The following is a 21,801-nucleotide window of genomic DNA, read 5'->3' on the forward strand; positions in this document are numbered from 1 at the left end:
ATATGCCTGCCCTGCAATCATGCCAACAACATATCAGCTACCATTTGGAGCGCTCTCATTCAGGCAGCCCGTCCAGTATTTGCACTCTTTAAATAAATATAGGCAGCAAATTTTCAGTCTATTGTTGCTACTTGAAATTGATCATTACTGAAAGCATTTAAATATAAAGCTGCAAACTATATGAGTTCTCATCACAGTCATCCACACACTGACAAATCCTTAAATAAACAGCATGCATGGCCTTATGAAGACCTCAGTATCACAAGACTAAAATAAAACTTTCTGCCAGGAGGAAGAAACTCCCATCGAGCAAAATATGCAAAGGTGCCAGCTGGCTGGAATCAGCCATAAGACAATATCGCTGCGAGCCAACTTCACTCTGCAGATTTCTGCTGGAAGAGAAAAATTTAACTGAAAGAATGTGAAAAAATCTTTGATGCAATCATCCTTCCCAAAGTCTACAAGATTTTTAAAAGGAGTCACAAATTGAAATAGTTCAGTTTCCTGGAAAAAATCATATTTAAAGAGAGCATTTTTATACAGTAAAAGAGAGAGACAAAACTTTCACTTACCAGCTGCTTTATTAGGTAGGTGGCTTTTGCTCGGACAGCCTTTTACCTTCAGAACTGCTTTAATTCTTTGCGGCACAGATTCAACAAGTTAGATTGGTTGAATCTGAGGGGGACATCAGAGGATGGGTACACTACGGTCATACAGGAATGAACATGGTCAGCAACAATACTCTAGTAGGTGTGATGTTTAAATGATGCTCATTTGGTGCTACGAGACCCATGGTTAACCAAGAAAATGTCCCCGACACCTTTACACCAGCAGCATCCGCCTGATACCAGGTAGGATGGACCCATGTTTATGCCAAATTCTGACACCCACTATCTGAATGTCACAGAAGAAATCGAGACTCATCAGATCAGGCAATGTTTAACCGACTCTAGCTAATAAAACTTCTTCTATTGTCCAATTTGGTGAGCTTGTACTAATTGTAGCCTTAGTTTCCTATTTAGCTGGCACAAGCACCACCCAGTGTGCTCTTCTGCAGCTCCATGTTCAATGTGCACTGAGAGATGCTCTTCTGTGGTTGTAATAAATCAGGAGATGAGTTGGCTTACCATCGCCTTTCAGCCAGAACACTACTGCTCACTGGATGTTTTCTCTTCTTCAGACCATTTTCTGTAAAGCCTACAGATGGCTGTGTTGGAAAATCCCAGCAGATGAGCAGTTTCTGAAACACTCAGACCAGCCTGCCTGGCACCAACAACCATGCCACCTTCAAAGTTACTTAAATCCCAGTTCATTCTCACTCAGATGCTCAGTTTGAACTTCAGCAGGTCACCTCGTCAATGTCTACACGCCTAAATGCACTGAAATGTTGCAATGTGATTGGCTGATCAGATATTTGCATTAACGCACAGCTGATCAGGTGTACCTAATGGAGAGACTATTGAGTGTATAACTGCACCCCAATCAGTTTTACATTTATTTACAATTTTTTCTTCTTCTAATTAACAAAAAAAACCCCAGCTGATCCTAAGGTGATCAGATGAGAGGCACTGACTGATTTTTCACAGTCTGAGTCTTGCGTCATTATGTCTTCATACTTCACAAAACTACTGTATGCACATACTTACATTCCACTGAACCGTGTTCGGTCACTGATAGCTCGGACAGACTGCAGCTGGGTAAGTGGAAGAAAATGGTTGGATTATATTTTAATGGTTTTAAAGTTTTATTTCCATTTCTGATGAGTTTAAATCCCTCTGTGTTTAGTGGCTACAGGTGCAGATTCAAATTCCCTACTTTTGGACCATAATCATCATTTTTGGACCATTACAGGGAAGTACCAAATCACCAGAGGTTAAGGTTTGGCCTTCATGACGTAGGAAATACAGGGGTCTAAATAAGTACCTGATCTTTAAGGTACAAAGTGTAAAGATAGAATCCAGCTCGTCTCTCACATCCAAGAGAGAGCAATTTTAATCCTGTGATGATTTTTCTCCCCATAGCTTTTTAAGAAATATCCATAAATGCGCTTACATTCAGACTTCCACTCTGAGGTAGTGTTGATGTGACAGTTCTGGGTCATTTATGAGGTGACCACTACCAGGTTTGTCCTTCAGAGGGGTGGGAGCAGCTCGTCCTGGTACGTTAGGGGATTACACCTGAGTCGGTGACTGTGTCATGGATTACAGCTTCACCTGCACAGCACACTGTCTACAGCATGGAGTGCAGGGACAGCTAAAGACAGTGGGTGCTTGTGTAAGCTATGGTTAGTGCAATCTTACGGCAAAGAGAATATCAAATGTCTGAGAGAACAAATTACATTAAAAATGAAACTTTTTCATCTTAAAAAACAGTATAAAACATTTTATTGAAACACTGTCACAGAAAAGAACTTAAAAAAAATTACATGGTTTGTCAAACTGTCGTCACAACTAACGCCAACCTGCTCTGTTTGTGCTTCTCTAGGTAAAGGTCATTGGTTCTACAGGTTAACTAATCCCCACTCGGTGGTTACAATAGCTAAAGCCCCCTAATGGAGCTGAGGAGGAGCTGGAGGATGGTGGAGCTGTGACTGAGCTGCTAAAGCCCGGTTTACTGACGTCAGACCACAGTTGTAGGAAGCCCAGGAAGGTGCTTAGCAGAAGACAGCTTTACACCCAAGCGCAAAGTCTACCACAAATGCGACATTTAACTCCAGTTACTCACTACTTGACTCTTCTCGCATATTTATAACACGTCACAGTACAGTATATAGTACATCCTTTGTTTTATTATACATATTAAAATCATTTCACATGGGATCAAAAGTCCAACAAATCAGAGAAACGGCTGGAAACTTGAGACAAACCCTGAAAGATGCTACAGAGAACAACACTGAATTCCTTCCTCTTAGATTAAAGACAGCCTGCTCGGCCCTCAGTAAGCACTTCATACATCAACGCGTTCGTCAGTCTTTGTCAGGGGCACAGTCAGAGGGTGCTGAGGGAAGCGGATCGCTTCGCTGTTGCGGCGCATGTACGCGTGGCCGCTGATTGGGTACCACATCTCGGTGAAGGTCAGGTTGGCCACGGTGATGGCGCATCGCCCCAGCACCTTGAAGCCCGACTTGCGGTAGAAGGGGATGAGGAAGTCTTCGCACATCAGCACCGCTCGGCGCACGTTGGGCAGGCAGCGGAGATACTGCAGGTAGCGCCACATGAGGATGGGACCTTTGCCCTGCTGCCTGAAAGTGCGATGGACAGCCAAGACGTGGATGTGCACGGTGGAGCCGCAGGGCTTGTGGAGCGTCAGCGCTTCCTGGAGGGGAGCGGAAATGGGAGGTTTAATAATTAGTGATGATTTTTAACTGTGAAAGGACAGAGAGAGAAAAAAAAATGCAGGATGTCTTACTGTGGTGAGCCTGTCCTGGTCCCACAGAGAGCCGATGATAAAAGCCACCAACCGACCCTCCTCAAACCAGCCCATGGATAGCTCTGGACACAGTGTGAGGAAGTGACGTACTTCATCCAGGTGGAGGGGGCACTCACCTGACACTGAGATAAATGCTGAGAGAGAGAGAGAGAGAGAGAGCGAGAGAGAGAGAGAGATTGGTGGTCCGTGCGCAATAGCGGTTTGGCACAACTTTTACGCACACATTTAAACGGACCAAATCGATCAATTAATCGACTGTGGAGCAATCACGACATCTTTAGTTCATACACCAAAGGAAAATGCATCACGTGACTTCGTTAAATAAATCAAATCCCCACATGAAACCACACTTTAACAAAATCATTATTTCCACTCAGCAAAAAGTCCAGAGCGGATTTCTGCGTCAGCATAAGACCCACAGGAAGGATCACTTACCCTCTCGCTCGATTTCAAAGACGCTTATGGCATCCTGCGTGTTGAGCGGTCGGACTTCACTCGCGGGAAGCGTGTGTCTCCTTTGGATACCGGGCGAAACTGAAGGTGGGGACTGCATTGGCTTGATGAAAGGCTGCGCGCCCACAACTGACATTATACGACACTGCGCTCTCCTCCCGGAAAAAAGTGTTTCTGCGCTCTCCTGCTCTCCTTCCTGCTTCGCAGGATCACCTCTGTCGGGCCCTGCGAGGACAACAGGGGGGTTTGGATCCGTATTTATAGAATAGATCTCCTAGCTGTGATTCACAGGCTGATTTGCATTTGAATATTTTGGCTGTCAATGAATGAATAAAAAAAAGGTCACAACAGTGTAGGGCCATTTTCTGAACCCTGTAATCAACAGAAGCCATTGTTGGTATTTACCATTAAAACCGACAGACAATGATTGATGACTCACTGAGTCACCACTGCTGGCTTTTTTTTTTCTTGGCTTGTGTACAGGGAGCCATGATGCCCCTGGAGCAGCTGCAGGTGGTAAAAGTTTGCTTAAGTGCTTTTATTGCATTTGATCAAACTATCCAGTGCGGTCAAGTCTGATAAGAAGCAGATTATAACGAAACAAACCTCTGTCATCCATCACTTGTACACTTTCCAAAGCAACAACCAGGCTGTGAGCGATACTTACCGGAAGGTGTTGACGTGTAAGTCCGTTAAGTTTGCGGAGTGACTGCTGAAGCAGCTCTGCGTCTCTCTGTTTGCGTCTCACCTGCTGCACAGCTCTCTTCATTATGGAGTGATTATTACTATGAGTCACATGGTGAAGGATTACAGAAGTTGTTTCCACAACTCGGCGCATTACAGGCACTTTATCTCCTCTCTCACTGAACACACACACACGCACACAGACTCCACAGTGTGTTTTGGATAAAAAGGGAAGCACTGTATGTAAGTGGTTCCCAACGCTCCATAATGTTATGTTTGGGCTGTTGATTGAATCACCTAAAAATGTTTAGGGGTGAAATGTCTCAGCTCGTCTGAGGGAGAAGGCTGCTCTGGGGACATATGTTAGTTCAAATGTTCATTGTCAAGGGGCAGCCAATCAGAACAAAGTTGGCATGAAAGCGGGAGGAACTTGTTTCACACAGAGGATGATCTGAGAGGAAGCAACTTATCACCCAGTGTGGGATAAATAAAGATTATGTTGAACTACTAAGACACTTTATTAGAGCCTCAAAACCAAATAACTGAGAACATAATGGATCCCCTTTAAACACTGTTAAGGTACAGCACTGGAGTAAACTTACTGGACACTGTTGGTGTTCACAGTTTGGTTTCTGTGACTTTAAAAAAGGTTCCTGTGCTCAAAAAGACGGACTGACATTAAATTACCTTCTAGGACTGGAGGGCTTACAAAAAAGGTGTAAGATCAGCAAGACAATTTTATAAAAACCTTCTGCTGGGCTGCCGAAGTGTTAGAAGTGCTCCCATTTTGGCTTTCTGAGGACATTCATCATACTTTACCTTCTTTGTCTTTCTGGTTTTGTGTTAAAAGATCCCAGCAGGCAGGTGTGTATGGGTTTGTTCTGGTTTAGATTTTCTTTTTTTAAGGATCCGTCACTACAAACTAGCATTCACAAACTCACCACACGATGTTCTTCTTTCTTTTTCTTAAAAACGTAGATACATTTTGGTTCTGTTAACTCTGTTATCTCCGTTGGCATTCACCCTTTTTATCTGACCTTTGAACTGGTTCATGACTGTATTTTGTAACACTCAACCCTCACAGGTTCTCACCCCAAACACAAGTAAATTGGTTAAACTGAGGAAACACTGGCAAGGTTCTTAACAGCAATGAGTGGAGGGTGAAAAACGGACACATCATTTTTCTTTTCTTGAGACATCTAAAGCTGTTTATCATCCGATCTTTAAACAGATCGTTCATGAAAGTAAATCTTCTTGTTTTTATATTAGCTGTAAGATAAAAACATGGATGTGTTATTAGTTATTATGCAGTTATTTTCCTGGGCTATGTGTGACTCCCAAACTAATAGAAGTTTGATGCCTCTGGCAGTGAAGAAGACATCTGTAGCATCTCATCTTTGAGTTCAGCTAAATGCTCTTTAGTCAAAAGACAAAAAATAGACAAAAACATCAGTGACTGCTGAGGAAACCAGGAGAGTATTGGGCTCCATAGACTTTAATGCATTATAGAACTTCTAAAGACTCATAAACTGTACGTGTCATGAGCAAAGGTACAGTTGAGCAATGTGCAATACTGAGCATTTTGAAATATGAATGGAGTTTGTCTCGTATACAATAGCAGAGATATAAATACAGTTGATGTCTATTGGATTGTTTTTAACTCTTAATAACTCAAAAAGTATAAAAGTTACTGATAAGAAAAGTCATAGCACCCATCTACAAAGAACCCCACACGGCTGACATATCAATCATCGTGGCAACATACACGCTGCAGGAGGACATACACGCCAAAGTAAATCAGGTTTCCACTAATATAATCTGTTACAAATGTAAATTTATGATTTTTGCTTTATGAAAATACCTTCATGAAATTAAGCATGTTTCAATATATGAACAGTATATGTGGCATAAATGGGTTTAGAGTTTAAAGAGAGCGAAAAAAGGCACAGAAGAAGAAGAATGAAGCGAGAGGACATGAGTGCGATTTAGCGCTCACGCCAAATAATTACAAGTCAACACTGACCTACTGTCGAACGTAAGAGAAACCAATGCAAGAAGCAGCTTACACTCACATTTTATACTCATACGCAAGCAAGCAATCCTAGCATAGGACTGGAAAAGCAAACAATATCAGTTCCAGTTCATAACTAATATAACTAAACTGAGTCACATGGTGCATGTATTGTAGATCGGTGAAAAAAAATAGCATCTGTTTTCATTATGATGCGCTCCTTTCAAATATTGCAGTGCTATCGTTTTAGCATTTGGAAGCATTTTGAGCAGGGGTGTCGAACTCCAGGCCTTGAGGGCCGGTGTCCTGCAGGTTTTAGATCTCATCCTGGGTCAACACACCTGAATCAAGTGATCAGTTCATTACCAGGCCTCTGGAGAACTTCAGGACATGTTGAGGAGGTAATTTAGCCATTTAAACCAGCTGTGTTGGATCAAGGAAACATCTAAAACCTGCAGGACACTGGCCCTCGGGGCCTGGAGTTCGACACCTGTGAGCTAAACGGTGGTCCAGCAGAAGAAAATCAACTAGAGGAGCTGAGCACAGAGCTGGAGTAGTAAGGCGTTTCTTACAGTCTTTAGTGGGGCGGTGGTGAGAGCATTGGGGGTCCAACTGCTGGTGTCTGCTAAGGTTGAAAAGGAAAGTCAGGATGGCTTAGGTCATGCTGCCTGTGGTTTGAAGAGGGAAATCTAGTCAAACTGGGGATGTTTTGGACTTTATGTGCTAAAGTGGCCAGAAGAGGGTCCCTGTTTAAGCTGTGAGAGTCCCGCTGTGTCTGTTAGGGCTGACTGAGGGAGGGTAAAGGCTTTTCTTCTACTCTGTTTGTGGCGCTGGGGTCTCATTGGCATTGTTGTCAGTGATCTTGTTTTCCAGCTCATCGTCGGACAGGAGGTCCAAAGAAGAAGTTCCCTCGACCTGCAGCGGACGTCTGCCTGAGCGACTGGAGGAGAAGGTGATGGGGCCACCACGCCTGTAAGAGGGAGAGGAGCAGAGAGGAGGTAAAAAACAGGAAGACACAAATTAAAATGGAAAATGTCTGCTGCTGTTAGCGACAAATGGTTAAAGTAGCAATGTCACTTTAAAAAAAAAGATCAAGTAAATGAGGATCCTGTGACTGCAGCCACTTTCTCCCTCCTCACCTGAGGCGGTTCTTGAGAGTGTGGACCTCACGGCTCAGGCCCTCGCTGGCCTCGGTGGCGTCATCCAGTTCTCTCTGCAGCTTCCTACGTGAAGCGTTGGCCCTCGTGGCCTCCTCTTCAGCCTCCTCCAGCTGCCGCTTCAGCTGCTTCATACGGGAGTTGGCCTTTTCCACCTTCACACACACGGAGACGCGAGACATAGAGCTGTTGTTAAGCTGAAGCTGAGAACACGCGCAGTGAGTGATAAATGCAGCTTATTTACAGCAGCAGTAGACATACTTGCTCTTTAAACTGGTCGGCATGGCGACGCTCATCCTCCACTTGCATGCAGACTTCTTTTAGCTTCTTCTCGGTCCTTCTGACGATCTTGTTGGCTGCCGCTCGCTCCCTTGAGTGGAGAAGATGTTCCACGTTTAAAGTTTTTTGACTGGTTTTGTTCATTAGCTAGAGCACGAAGAGCGGTGTAGTAAATTCCTACCTTGCCTCCTGCTCCAGCTGTTCCTCCAGCTGTGCTATTTTGGCCTCCAGGGCAGTGATGGAGGCCTTGAACCTGTTCTTCACAGAACCCTCCAGCTCGCCCAGCTTGGCCCGCAGCTCCTTGTTTTGACGCTCCAGTTGCTGGCGAGCATTTTCGCTTTTCTGGGCTGTGCTGCGCTCTGCGCTCAGCTCTGTAGTCAGAGTGTCCACCTGATGGAGGGCGAGAAAGGTGGAGTAAAAAAAAAAAAATTGTCACGGAGAAACAGAGAGAATCCAAGTGGACAGGGATGGTGCACGACACAGGTTATGGTTCCTCTCCGATAGCCGAGATGGGTAAAAACCTGCCCTCCTCATCAGTGCTGCCAGACTGAGGTTGACAAAACCCCCCCCAGATATTTTCATTTGGAGATGACATCAGTTGATATTTGGTTTCACATGGATTTGTTGGCTTTTTACGTTTCCTTAAAAAGCTGCAGTCAACTCAAGACAAACTGATACACCTCTGAAATGAAACAAGGGCCCATCCATCTTTCTTACATTCTTACAGCTTCTTGGAGCTCAGTAAATGTTTTAGTCCAATGAAGACTCGGATGATTAAAGACACTGAATACGCTCATACTGACATTGCGGTATGAAATCAAACCTGCATGGTTGTCTTTCTGAAGCGGTCATTGAGTAGCTCCATGTTGCCCTGCTCCTCTTCCAGCTCCTCCTCCAGCTGGGCGATGCGAGCCTCCAGCCTTCTCTTCTCATCCATCAGAGCAGTCCTGACACAACGAGAAAAATAAGATGTCCTCGATGAACAGAGCAGCCGAAATACGACTGTCAGGGTCATTTTAGTTTTTCTGTAAATTATTGGTTTGGTTTTTGAGAGTCATTTGTTTTGACTTTTGCACTTTTCTCGTAATGTCATTTCCTAGAGCAGGTGAACTTACTTCCCAGAGGTGCTGTTTGAGATTTCATCTTGCAGCTCATCGCGCTCCTGCTCCGCGTGGCGTCGTCCCCTCTCAGACGCTGCTAAGTCCTGCAGGGCAGAAAAAAAAAAATCTATCAGCACCAATGTTCCCTCTAATTTTCCATGTGTCTGAGCGAACACACAAACTCCCTGAGCGATCCCTTGGACCACTGTGAGTGACATCAGACGTGTGCACTGTGGTCACGCCAGCATTGAATCCATCCAAGTTACATGGTTTATTAAGATAATCAAATTACAGCATTTACATGTATGTTAGACTACTTTTAATTAACTGCTTTAGCCCACTTACAATGAAAATGTAAAACAAAAATGTAGTCATTGACCTGTGTAGTATGGTAACACTATTGGAAGTAAAAATAACTTGAACTCAAATTTTGAAAACACAACTTTCTTCTTTTTTCTTTTTTATAAAGCTCTGACTTGTATTATGAGTCTGTGGTCTGGGAGAGAGTCCTGTAACTCTGTCTGCAAAATACAGTATATAATGACCAATGTTGGGCAATTAATTATATAGTTACTTCTTCAAAAAAGTACCTCAGTTTGGCAAACAACAAAGTTTTTTGCAGCTATTTTTTTTTTTTTAAATGCAGCCAAGGTGTTTTTTTAATAAACATTTCAAACTATTTACAGCACAATCAGCTGTTCTGCATCAAATTTGATTCCATACAAATTATTTGTGCCACTCCAAAAATAATTTCTGTCCACATAAAGGAGAACAACAGCCTGATACCTGCAAGCCTGACAACAGGAGATGCATCACTGCTGTAACACCTGTAACACTCAGCAGTCGCCTCATTGTTCTGACACACACAACAAGACTATTTACTACACTACACACTAACTACATAAGATTTGCGCTATGGTGCAAATCTCTTACATCTCAAAACACCGCCGTCACTCCTAAAACTTCCCCCCGTTTCTTAACAACTTGCCATATCATTTTTTGATTGGTCGACATGGAATTTTTCGACCAATAGGAAAGAGTGGGGGTTTTTTTGGTTTTGTTTTTGCTCACAGGCAGAGAGTGCTTTCGAGCGTTTTTTCTTATAGAACGTTTCTTCCCGCAGTAAATATAAACAACGATAGTATTCAGGAAGAAAACCAAACATTGCAGATATTTTTATCATAACTCTGGTTTTACGTGGCCAATCAACACAATTTAAAAACTGGTATAAAGTCCACACTTTTTCCGTTAGTTGTTCCGTCTGTCCTGCTCACATCTCCAATGGTTGTACACGTTGTCATTAACGTGGTTTCACGCCACATCAGCTACACCGCTTTGCTAGCTAAAACACCGGTGTCGGCACATAAGGACGCTGTCATAGCCTGTCAGCGACATTGATTAGCTGCGTATATACGAATGTGAATCGCATTATTGGCTGGACTATGGGATAAGGTGGCATCGTTCTAATCCCATACGGGAGCAGCCAGTCACTTACTGACTAACACTGCAAAACAGAATTGTTAAAATTTTAATTTTAATTTCAATTCAGGTTACCTTTTTTTTGTGCGCAACGAAGATTTTCTGTGCGCAGAGACCGTGCCAGCAGTGCGCAATTGCGCACGTGTGCAGCTTAGAGGGAACATTGATCAGCACTTCATCGAACATTAAGAGGGACTCTTGAATGTATAAACTGCTGTTAACTGTGAATTACCGACACCCTGCATAGCAACAAACATCACAAAACGTCTGAGCTTCAGACTGTCCTGACCTCGTGTAGCTGTACAATCTCTGCCTCCAGGCTCTTGAGCTTCTTCTCGTTTTCCTTGGATAGGGCAAAAATATCGTCTCTGGAAGCTCGAGTGTCTTCCAGCTCCCTCTGGTAGTCTTTCATTTGGGCCTGAAGGAAGCAACAACAAGGCATGACTGGAGAATAAAGTAAAAAAATTCGGCTGATGCAAACACGTGAATAAAATCTGCACCTGTAACTTGCGCAGCTGTTTGATGGCTTCGTCTCGAGCCTTGTTGGCTCCTTCTATGTGACCCTCTATATCCTTCAGGTCCATCTCCAGCTTCTTTCTAGCAGCCACAGCCAAAGCTCTCTGCTTCCTCTCATCCTCCAACTCCGCCTCCATCTCTCGCACCTGGAAGGAGACATCACAAGTCATCAGTGTGGAAATTATGGGGAATGAACCAATGCAACATAATTAGATTTAATTTCCACCTGCTTGACCAGTGCTCTCTTCTTCTCATCGTTCTGGTCGTCCCGGCCCTGCAGGTCTCTCTCATACTGGGCCTTCATGGCCTGCATGTTGACCTCCAGGCGCAGCTTGGCGTCCTCTGTGGCCTGCAGCTCGTCCTCCAGCTCCTCCAGCTGAGTCTTCATCTCCTCCAGCTGCTGCTCCAGCGTGCGCTTCGACTTCTCCAGCTCATGGACCTGATATGTGTGTGTGAGATATGAAAAAGAGGAGTGAATGAAAAAAAGAAGAAGAAACACTTGGATACAAACTTCAAAGGTCCCCTTCTAAAACACTGTGCCGCTCACATTCTTGCCCACGTCGTCCTTCGAGCTCATCAGATCCTCCATTTCAGCGCGGAGCTGCTTGTTAATCCTCTCTAGCTCCTCTTTGGCTTCCAGTGCCTCGTCCAAGGCTCTGGCCATGGACAAAGCTTTGGTCTCCTTCTCTCTGGCCTCAGCTTCAGCACGGTCACGCTCCTCAGCATAACGAGCAGAGATGCTCTTCTCCTCAGCCAGCATCTATCAAGAGAACAGAGTTGCTCTCTATAGTCTTAGCTTAAAACAAAAAATTGTATGTACAACAAACTTGACCTGAAATGCATCCACTGACATGTTCTCACCTGGTCAAACTTCTTCTGTTTCTTCTCCAGGTTGGAGACGATCTGTCTCTGGTGGTCCAAGTCCACAGTTAGATCATCTAGCTCCTGCTGCAGACGAGTCTTGGTCTTCTCCATTTTTTCAAAAGCGATCGTCTTCTCCTCCAGACGCTGGTTGGCCAGTTCCAGGTCCTTCTGCAGCTTCTTCTTCGTCTCCTCCAGACCTTCAATTGTTCCAACATCGTCTTCAAGCTTCTTCTTGCTCTCTGACAGCTGCACCACAGAAAAGAAACTTTAAAGGACAGTCACATTACTTAAACTTTGTTTCCTACAGCAGAAATCATGTCCTACCTGAGCCTGTAAGGTAAACATCTGTTTCTCCAGATTCTTGCGTGCCTCCTCATCCTCCTCCTGCTGCTCCTGCAGAGTGTTTTTCTCCTCTTCCAGCTGGCGAATTCGACTGCTGAGGTTTAGTTTCTGGCGGGTCTCCTCCTGGAGTAGCTCCTAATAACAATGAATATGGATACAGTTATTTTAAAAGAACAGTTTCACTTAAATGATTTTGAGGCTAAAAGAGGACCCGTTACAGCGTGTATATGGTGTGGGACGGAGAGATTTCGCAGGTCTTTCCTCCCCACTGCTGTCAGACTCCATAATAAAGACTTTAACTGATCAAGCACACACATCCATACATATGCAATAATACTAAGTGCAATAATCCTTTCTGTCATCGTTGTATTTTTACTCAGTTGTATATAGTATTTGTATTTGTATTCTATTTTTATCTTATTGTATATTTATTTTATTTTATTCTACTGTATATAGTATTTTATTCTATTCTGTACAGCTGTGTACTGTATTTATTCTTATTGTATTCTAATTTTTGCCTCATAACTTTTGCACTGTCCACTTCCTGCTGTGACAAAACAAATTTCCCACGTGTGGGACTAATAAAGGTTATCTTATCTTATCTTATCTTATATACACTCTCCAGTAATAGAGACTGGAAATGGGCACTGGAAAAGTTATAAGGGTGTGCACCAAGGCCCAGTATAAGACAAAGAAACATTTTGTACTTGAATAAGAATAGAAATAGAATAAGAATAGAAATACTGAGCTGGAAATGAGCATAGGAGGTTCCCTTTAATATCACAGTTAACTTTACGCTACCTGTGTGTCTTGCAGTTGACTCTCTAGCCCAGCGACATCTTTGGCCAACTTGATCCCCTTCCTCTCTGCATCTTCCAGCATGGTAGACACATTGTCCAGCTCAGTCTGTGTGAAGATTTTAAACCAGATTATCTGCTTTGGTCCAACAGATTTGAATACAAAAATGACAAGTGGCGAAACAAAATCTCTGCGAGCTTATATTTACAGTTTTTTCAAGAATCTGTCCTTTAGCAGTCAGTATGTACTATAAACTCATTAAATGAAGCAGCTGTTGTCCAAAGTAAAGACTAAACAGCTACAAAAGAATTCTTACAACGTCGACTTATCGTCAAGAGAAAAGATAAAGAGTCACACAAAGAAATACAACTGAACAGTGAAAAAAATGAAGTTACACTACAATGAAAAAGGTTAAAAAAGGTTGGTGGTTCGATCCCTGGCTACTCGAGTCTATATGCCAAAGTATCCTTCGGAGTGTGAATGATAGATAGAAAGCACTAAAGAAGAACCAGTTCATTTACTTTAAGCTTATGTACACGAACAAGAGGATTTTACTTCTAGAAGAATCCAGATATTTTTGATAAGCTAGCACATTTAATAAAAATGTGTTTTTCCTCTGCTCTGGTACCTTAAACCAGTTTCACCACCACCCAACACCACCTCACCTGCAGTTTGTGTGAGCGCTCAGCCAGTTCTCCCTTAGCCCTCTCTCCTTCAGTGACCCTGGCCATGAATTCTTGCAGCTGAGCCTCCAGCTTCTTCCTCTTGTGTTCGGACTCTTGCTTTGCCTGCTGCAGGCTCTTGACCTCGCTGGCCAACTCCTTGTTGGCAGTCTCTTGGCTCTGTTTGGTCTTTTCCAGGTTAGCCTTGAACTACGTATAATCCATAATAAACATTAGTAGTATAAATGACAGAGTAGCACCTATAGTAACTTGTGAATCTGCTGATTGGAAAAAGGTCAGTTACCCTCTTTGCCTGTTCGAGCTGTTCGGACAGCTCTTCTAGGGCTGTGGCATGCCTCTGTCGCATCTCCTGGATCTGAGCCTCGTGGTTTTTAGTCTCCTCCTCAATGGCTTTCTTCAGCTCTGCAACCTCCTGTTCACGCTTGGTCCTACAGAGAACATAACAAGCTCTCCTAAATGCACCACTCTTTAAAATATGGATGAGAAATGTAGCATACAGTACCTAAGCTCCTGCTGGGCTGCAGTTGTGTCGAGGGTGTCCTCCAGTTCAGTCTTCAAGGCCTCAAGCTCTTCACTCAAGTCCCTCTTGAGTTTCTCAGCCTTGTTCCTGGCCTGTTTTTCGGACTCGAGGTCCTCCTGCAGCTCAGACAGCTGCGCCTGCAGCTCCCGAATCTGCTTCAGAGCATTGTTCTTATGGCTGACTTCTTCCTCGCTCCTGAAATCAACGTATAAAAGTGGCTATAATAAAAAAAACACAATGCCTCTGGAGATATAGGACAACCTCAATGTTCCACTAAAAATAAGCACTAGAAACTTTTTCAGTCATTTCCTCTCTTCTTCCTTCAGCCCGTCTAATTATAAAACAGAAAAACCATTGGTTGAATGTAAGACGGTTTAGACTTGAATAAAAGTAAATGGTAAATGGCCTGTATTTATATAGCGCTTTACTAGTCCCTAAGGACCCCAAAGCACTTTACACATCCAGTCATCCACCCATTCACACACACATTCACACACAGGTGATGGCAAGCTACATTGTAGCCACAGCCACCCTGGGGCGCACTGACAGAGGCGAGGCTGTCGAACACTGGCGCCACCGGGCCCTCTGACCACCACCAGTAGGCAACGGGTGAAGTGTCTTGCCCAAGGACACAACGACCGAGACTGTCCAAGCCGGGGCTCGAACCGGCAACCTTACGATTACAAGGCGAACTCCCAACTCTTGAGCCACGAACTCAATAAGTGCCAGTGCTTGTTCAGATTTGCTTCTCCAAAAATGCCGTGCATGTAATGAAACCACTGGTCCAGTGGGTGGCAGCAGAGGCAGGATCACTGTTGTACAACCGGCCTGCAAGTCTAATAAAACGCTCCATATAAAATGGCTAGTGTGAATGTTTCCAGTGCGCTGACTGCTTCGTAATGCTATGCAACACTTATCTCACTCCTGCTCTAATCACTTTAGAATTTCTATGACTCTGAAGCCCATATTTAGCTCAGTCTGTTGAACTGATCAGGACTCATTCTCCTCCGTAGTCGGGCTACCATCTCCTACCTCGCCTGCATCATCTGCTGCTCGTCGTCTTTCTTGCTCAGCTGCATTTTAAGTTCTTCTATCTGGGACTGAAGCTCTGAAATCTGGTCCTGAAAGTCGGACGTCTCCCCATCCAGCTTCCTCTTAGCCTTCTCTAGCTCCTGTCGGGTCTTCTCCTCTTTTTTCAGCCTCTCTGATTATAAAACACAATAAAACATCAGTTTAATATAAGACAGTTCTTTTAACAACTGTGCTGTAGAAGCGATAGTTTACTATTCTCCGTATGCTATTTTATACTTGTTTACCCTCCAGGTCGACCATCATCATTTCCTGCTTGTTTTTGACCTTGCCCAGGTTCTTGGCCTTCTCTTCCTCTTCAGCTAGCATCGAGGTCACCTCATTGATTCTGTCCTCAAGCAGCTTCTTTTCCTAAACATGAAAAGAGACAGACCCCTTAATGCACAGCTAACTTCCCAACTCAAACATGAATGCGTCCACCCTTTTAGAGGCATCTTCCTCTCACCTTGAGGAACTTGGAGTTCTGGTCCTCCAGCAGCAAAATGTCCTCTTCGTATTTCTTCATTTTAGCTTCAGTCGTCACTTTCTCCAGCTGCAGCTTCTGCCTGGCAGCCTCCTCCTCATCCAACTGTTCTTCCAGGTCCTACGCACAGCAACAAACATAATGAGCAAACATATTTTGCACTGAGTAAGTCAGTTATATTTTAAAATATACTTGTTTTTTTAACATTCCCAGCTGTTACATAAGTAATTGAGAGACAAAGAATCTATTTCTCCCAGCATTAATGCCCTGATACCTGGATATGGGACTGCATCTTTTTCTTCTCGTTCTGCAGCTCTTGGCTCCGCTCTTCTTCTTCCTCCAGCCTGGACTCCAGGTCGTGGAGGATCTCCTCCAGCTCTTGTTTTTTGGAAGCAAGACGAGCTCTCATCTCCTCGGCCTCTGCGAACAGCTCTGTCTCCGCTTGCAGCTGCTCGGCTAAGATGTTCTTCTCTTCCATTAGCTACACATCGATAATGTTACTGTGTCGATTGTGCACCTCAGAGAGTTCAACATTAAAGCGAACATTTGATGTTATTGCTGTAGTTGTAACCAACCTGCTGATGTTTTCTCTCCATCTCCACCAGTTCTCCCTCCACCTTCATCTGCTTCTCCTTCACTTTGACCAGCTCTTCATCCTTAGCCTGCAACTCTTCTTCCTGCCTGGTCACCTGCAGCAGGGGCTTCACCTGTGGGTACAAATGAACAGTAGCAGCAAAACCAGAGGGACTCTGCTTTTGCACAACACTGACTACTACAAACTCTTAATAATTATCAGCACCGAGAAATGAGAGTTACACACCTTAGTGAAGAGTCTCCACCACTGCCAGTGACGCAGCTTTAAGTAAGCGGCACAGTTTCTCTGGAGAACCTTTAGCGCACTGAGCTGCTGTTGTTTCTTAGCGAAGGCCCTGAAGCAAACAGAGAAGAAAAGAGAGACAACAGTGAGATTTTTGTGATCAAATATATAGAAACAACTCTGTTTATACTTACTTGCGTGCCAGATATCCTCGACAAACAGCCTGGAAGTAAATGATGATGTCCGTGATTTTCAGGTCCCTCTCTTCCTCTAAGTGGGCGAGGACTCCGGCCCTGAAGAAGATCTTACTCTGGCCAATTCGGAAAAGGTTGCCATCCAGCTCTAGGGCTTGAATCTATCATTTAGAGGGAGATGAGGTGAAGATGTGGTTGAAACGGAAATAATACTGTTGTCTATTCATAATTTATTTATAATCATTTTAATAACAAGGTGACCTTTACTTCTTAGACTCCTCCATGTAAAGATAAATCACCGGAGTTTGGACGGGTCCTTACCATTCTCTCACAGGCCTGCTTGCCATCCATGAAGCCCTTGGGAATGGCGTTAGGAGTGAGGATCTCATACCTTGTTAAAAAGCAGAAAGAAACAAGCACCATCACTGAGTGACAAAATGTCCTTGCTAATATTATATAAAACAGAATGAAAGACAGGACCGAGTCCTTTGTTTCCCGTCAGGTAGAAGCTGCACACATGAATCCCTTTTTTTAGTTACATCTGTTCAACTTCTCGTTAATACAAATATTTAATCAGCCCAAGAATAACGTGACTTATTTGAGCAGAGGCCTCCACAGTCACCAGATCTCAGTCCAGTAGAGCATCTTTTGGATGTGGTGGAACTGAAGATGCATGTCATGGATGTGCAGCCGACAAATCTGCAGCTGTGCGATACTATCACGTCAATACAGATGTTTCCAGCACCTTGATGAAGAATTAAGGCTGTTCTGAAGACAAAAGGTGCTCCCGCTCATTACTAACAAGCTGTACCTAATAAAATGTCCAGTGAGTGTGTATTTTAACATGTAAATCACACTTTTTATAGCTGTCTGTCTCTCTGTATTAACCCTGTGACAGAATGGCAACCAGTTCAGCGTGTACCCCACCTCTGACCCAGTGACAGCTGGGATAGACTCCAGCACCCCCAAAACCTTGAACTGGATTAGCGTTTAAGAAAATGCACAGATGGATGGATTCATATATGACAAGTTTAATTCCGAAAAGAGCCTTACACGTTTTTTCCCCAAAGTAATAAATACATTTAGCTTATTCCAAACCTTAGTAGGAAAACATTAAGGTGACAAACTGAGACATAGATTAAAAATGACCTTTGTCTAAACTCCTGGAAGACGATGCGGTTGGGGAAGCCCTGTCTGCAGATACGGATCCCCTCAAGCACACCATTACACCTCAGCTGGTCCAGAACCAGGTGGGGGTCCAGTTTACCAGCCTGGCAAAGCAGGAAGAGGAAAAATAATGAGATCAACAAAAAAACATGAGACCATGAAAAACATTATGTAAAGCTTCTGTATAAATAGCCCTTAAAAAAAAAAAAAAAAAAAAAAGGGTTTAATGAGATCTGTTTCCATGACACTGCACGTGTCATCCTCTCAGCCAAAGACATCAGTGCTTCTTGCCTGTACTCACGACGATCAGTGCAAATGTTTCCCATCTCAGTGCAAGCATAAATAAGTGAAGGCATTTAAAATTCCCACAGAATTTGCACATTTGTTTGTAGTGACGAACTCAGAATCTACACTGAAGCAGGACATTTTGCTGATGGTTAGATTTTAAGACTCACCCTTTTTTCATGGTTGGGGATGATGCAGCGGACAAAGTTGGGGTTGGTGTTCCTCAGTGTGGCCATGAGCTTAGACAGTTGCTCCTTGTACAGCTGCCCCACGGTGCGAAACATGCCCTTCTTGGTCTTGTAGGCAGCACCAAACGCTGTCTCATTCATGCCCGCAACCTGGTCCAGTCCCACTATCCGGTCAACTGGTAAAGAAAAATTAGTTAAAGAGGATTACAGATAACTAGATTAAAGGAGGAAACCACAGATGCAGATATGATTGATATGATCTGCTATTTACATGAAAAGAAAAGAGAAAAGCCGGCAATTTTTCTTTGATGTGTATTTTAAATCTAATGTGAATGTTTATCATGAGACGCTGCCAATAATGGCTGACGTGTTAAACTCAGCTGGGTTTGCTCTTTTCTATTTTTATAGTACAGCATGAAGACAGACAACACTGTTACCAGACCAGCTGTGAGCGATGACCATCTCAGTTAGCACACTACTTAATTGTCTTTTACTCTTAAATGCTTTTAAAGCTTTTAATCTAATGGATTTGAGTCCACAAAGCAGGAGTAATGTTTTTCAGATGATCTTCTAAACGCCGTACACACATGAAAATTAGCTAAAAAATGGGGGTGTGGTAGAGAATAAGAAAAACTAGGATCGCTATTCCTTTTTTTCTGTCGGGTAAGATCTGGATATGAATGTCTTTTATAATTTTCTGCAAATTTTTTCTGTAAATTTGGCCAAAATAAATCAATATGCAATCACATTTCTTGCTCTGGGTGTAGCTCGGTGGTTTAGTAAACCAAAATTTTAATATGTGGTGGCACGCTGATGTCATCTAAGAAAGGAAAATTCCATATAATAAACAAAAAGATCAAGGTGCTCATAAATGCTACACAATATTTCTGCTGGATGAATCCCACACACACTTCCTTGTGCATAAGACATTTGCAAAGCAGATTTTTAAGAAACATTTTCTTACATCTGTAGTTACTTACTAGCAGTTTCTGTTCTTCACTCCGCTTTTAGATTAGGCACTATGTGCACATGATCACCAAAGGTTGCATAAAACTTCAGAAACAGACCCCATTTAAACATCTTTATTCACATGTTTACAAACTGTGGTATAAACATCACCAGAGGAATTATCAGTGCTAGAAATCATATTCAAAATGTAAACAAGCAAAATGAAACAAAAAAAGATTTCGCCACAAATTCATGAATTTTTATAAAACATCACTTTGTTCTCAGGATGCTGGCTTACTTGTGGCTGTTTCTTTTTTACCTCTCTCTGCATTTAATCATTAGTTATTATTAATCCTTTTCTCACTTTCTTCGTCACCCCCAAGTGGTCACAGCAAATCGCTGCCCCTCCCTGAGCCTGGTTCTGCTGGAAGTTTCTTCCTGTTAAAAGTTAGTTTACCCCTCCCACTGTCGCCGAGCGCTTACTCAAAGGGGGTCGTTGGGTTTGGCGTTTTCTCTTTCTGTGCTATTTCAAAAAAATAATAATAACACCCTCATGTTGAAGAGCTATTTCTTGTTAGTTTTCATCATATTTGCTTAATGTCTAAGTAAACTAAACACTTTTTGTTAAACAGTAGATTGTTAATCACAGCCTCCTATGAGTAATAAGGATTGACAGGATGTAGTTGTTTTTCCTTTTGAATTGTTGACCCTGATTCTGAATATGCAGCCCATTAATTCAGTGAGCTTTTTTTTTTTTTAAATCCTTCATTTGTACACTAGAGCCTGAATCAACTTTAAAATGCATCCCCCTGATCAGGCACACTCCGATTTAGTGTTTAAGATTTTCACAATTTGTAAAAGAAGACTTCACAAACAATAGATGTATTAAGAGTGGCAGTAAACCACCAGCACCAATAGAAATACGTATGAGAGGTTTTAAAGCCATGCAAAGCTGGAGGAGAACTTTTTGGACAGATGCACGGTGCAGTCATGACAGGACAGGAAACCAATGAGACCGCCAGTGCAGAGCAGGAGAAGCAGCCAGTGGTTTACAAAGGTTAAGTGTTACTATCATTCACCTGGAGCTTCATGGAGCCCAGACACATTGTCATAGAAAGAGGCTCTCTGAAACGTCTGAATGTCTACAGCAACAGAGACACAGACAGAAGACAGGACAGTAAGAGAGAAAAAGAAAGACAGCAAGGATGCAACACACACACACACACACACACACACACACACACACACACACACACACACACACACACACACACACTTTCACAACACTGATTAGCTGTTATTAAAGAAGACAGAAGAGTAAATATCAGTGTTATTACCATGTTATTAAGCTTCTCATTAATCAGATTGTTAATTCCACAAAATCAGAACAACAATGTTAAGGGCCACAGTTAGCACCTGAAAAACTAATAAGGTGTTTACTGGTATAATTGGCAGTTTTAGCACCAAATGTCATTCAGCTCATTCGACTGAACGGAGTGGGCTGTGGTTTAACTCACTTACCCTTAATGTTTCTGCTGGCAAAGCCTTTCCCCTCATTAGTAAAACCATAAAACACACCTCTAGCTCTGAGAGAAAGTGTGAGAGGAGAGGAAGTATACTTCCCTCCATGAAATATGACATTCACTCAGTTATAGCATGTCACATTGGAACTTGTGGTGTGTAATGTCAGTCTGAAATGGTGCAGAGAGCAGGAAAATACATATAAATACACACAGGTGAAGACTCAGTGGGCTTTTTCAGGCCACTACAAACTTCTAAATGACTTACCATCTTTCCAGAGCTCGGCCACAAACTTGTCAGTTGATTGGTGCAACAGCGTGGCTACATTGTCATTCAGAGGATCCATGTTCTTCATAAGCCATTCATCAGCTTTATAGTCCACCTAAGCAAAAACAGAGATCGCCATTGTTTAAGCACAAAAAATGCTTTCATGTGTTTTTATATGTGCAAAAAACAAAAATCAAAGATGAGAACACCATGAGGGCTGTGACCTCCACCTAAAACCCACACAGGAAAAACAGCATCAAATCAGGCTTTATTTATGCAAATTTGGCTCTAGGCCATTCATTCTCTTTCCTGTCTTTTATCTTATACCCCAGTGTAACTGTATAAATAATAAAAAGAACATGTGTGAAAAATCCACTCTCAGAGGAATGGTTTTCAGGCTCTGATTAACTGCCTCTGCTCTGTTGCTTCACCTGTCTTAAGTGACAGCTAGGTCTGGCGCTGTTTCCAGATACCACGCAGCAGTTGTTTTAACTTACAGGCAGCACCAGATGTGCTGTGTGAGTCTATTTCAAACCACAAACTGATA

The 21,801-nt window shown here is 43.0% G+C and overlaps 2 protein-coding genes across 4 annotated transcripts in view; both read right to left on the reverse strand.

The window, feature by feature from the left end:
• Nucleotides 1-2,367: 2,367 nt before the first annotated feature.
• LOC147332053 (serotonin N-acetyltransferase-like) lies at nucleotides 2,368-4,691 on the reverse strand. The gene is made up of 4 exons (XM_086288463.1): nucleotides 4,550-4,691; nucleotides 3,865-4,107; nucleotides 3,409-3,563; nucleotides 2,368-3,315 (listed from the first exon to the last, which is right to left on the reverse strand). Exons 2-4 carry the CDS (start codon nucleotides 4,016-4,018, stop codon nucleotides 2,947-2,949), a joined length of 678 nt encoding a protein of 225 aa, XP_086144589.1. The 5' UTR covers nucleotides 4,019-4,107; nucleotides 4,550-4,691; the 3' UTR covers nucleotides 2,368-2,946.
• Nucleotides 4,692-6,043: 1,352 nt separating this feature from the next.
• The window catches only part of LOC147332054 (myosin-10), a 67,395-nt gene continuing 51,637 nt past the window's right edge, over nucleotides 6,044-21,801 (reverse strand). For all 3 annotated transcript variants that reach the window (XM_086288462.1, XM_086288460.1, XM_086288461.1), the window contains 27 exons: nucleotides 21,255-21,369; nucleotides 18,501-18,694; nucleotides 18,028-18,149; nucleotides 17,200-17,269; nucleotides 16,879-17,039; nucleotides 16,688-16,796; nucleotides 16,443-16,574; nucleotides 16,142-16,348; nucleotides 15,850-15,987; nucleotides 15,632-15,755; nucleotides 15,348-15,519; nucleotides 14,298-14,510; nucleotides 14,079-14,223; nucleotides 13,778-13,984; nucleotides 13,116-13,220; nucleotides 12,297-12,449; nucleotides 11,970-12,218; nucleotides 11,656-11,868; nucleotides 11,335-11,547; nucleotides 11,093-11,254; nucleotides 10,882-11,010; nucleotides 9,129-9,217; nucleotides 8,837-8,960; nucleotides 8,195-8,403; nucleotides 7,996-8,104; nucleotides 7,717-7,889; nucleotides 6,044-7,547 (listed from right to left, as the gene is read on the reverse strand). In XM_086288462.1, the coding sequence (XP_086144588.1) occupies nucleotides 7,391-7,547; nucleotides 7,717-7,889; nucleotides 7,996-8,104; nucleotides 8,195-8,403; nucleotides 8,837-8,960; nucleotides 9,129-9,217; nucleotides 10,882-11,010; nucleotides 11,093-11,254; nucleotides 11,335-11,547; nucleotides 11,656-11,868; nucleotides 11,970-12,218; nucleotides 12,297-12,449; nucleotides 13,116-13,220; nucleotides 13,778-13,984; nucleotides 14,079-14,223; nucleotides 14,298-14,510; nucleotides 15,348-15,519; nucleotides 15,632-15,755; nucleotides 15,850-15,987; nucleotides 16,142-16,348; nucleotides 16,443-16,574; nucleotides 16,688-16,796; nucleotides 16,879-17,039; nucleotides 17,200-17,269; nucleotides 18,028-18,149; nucleotides 18,501-18,694; nucleotides 21,255-21,369 (4,194 nt within the window). In that variant the 3' untranslated portion in view covers nucleotides 6,044-7,390. The remainder of the gene's footprint in view (nucleotides 7,548-7,716; nucleotides 7,890-7,995; nucleotides 8,105-8,194; nucleotides 8,404-8,836; nucleotides 8,961-9,128; nucleotides 9,218-10,881; nucleotides 11,011-11,092; nucleotides 11,255-11,334; nucleotides 11,548-11,655; nucleotides 11,869-11,969; nucleotides 12,219-12,296; nucleotides 12,450-13,115; nucleotides 13,221-13,777; nucleotides 13,985-14,078; nucleotides 14,224-14,297; nucleotides 14,511-15,347; nucleotides 15,520-15,631; nucleotides 15,756-15,849; nucleotides 15,988-16,141; nucleotides 16,349-16,442; nucleotides 16,575-16,687; nucleotides 16,797-16,878; nucleotides 17,040-17,199; nucleotides 17,270-18,027; nucleotides 18,150-18,500; nucleotides 18,695-21,254; nucleotides 21,370-21,801) is intronic.

Source organism: Aulonocara sp. 'chitande type north' Nkhata Bay, linkage group LG4 (genome assembly GCF_057382095.1).
Source record: "Aulonocara sp. 'chitande type north' Nkhata Bay isolate Kocher_YH1m ecotype deep benthic linkage group LG4, A_spYH_male_GT1.1, whole genome shotgun sequence".
In the NCBI taxonomy this organism is placed as follows: Eukaryota; Metazoa; Chordata; class Actinopteri; order Cichliformes; family Cichlidae; genus Aulonocara; species Aulonocara sp. 'chitande type north' Nkhata Bay.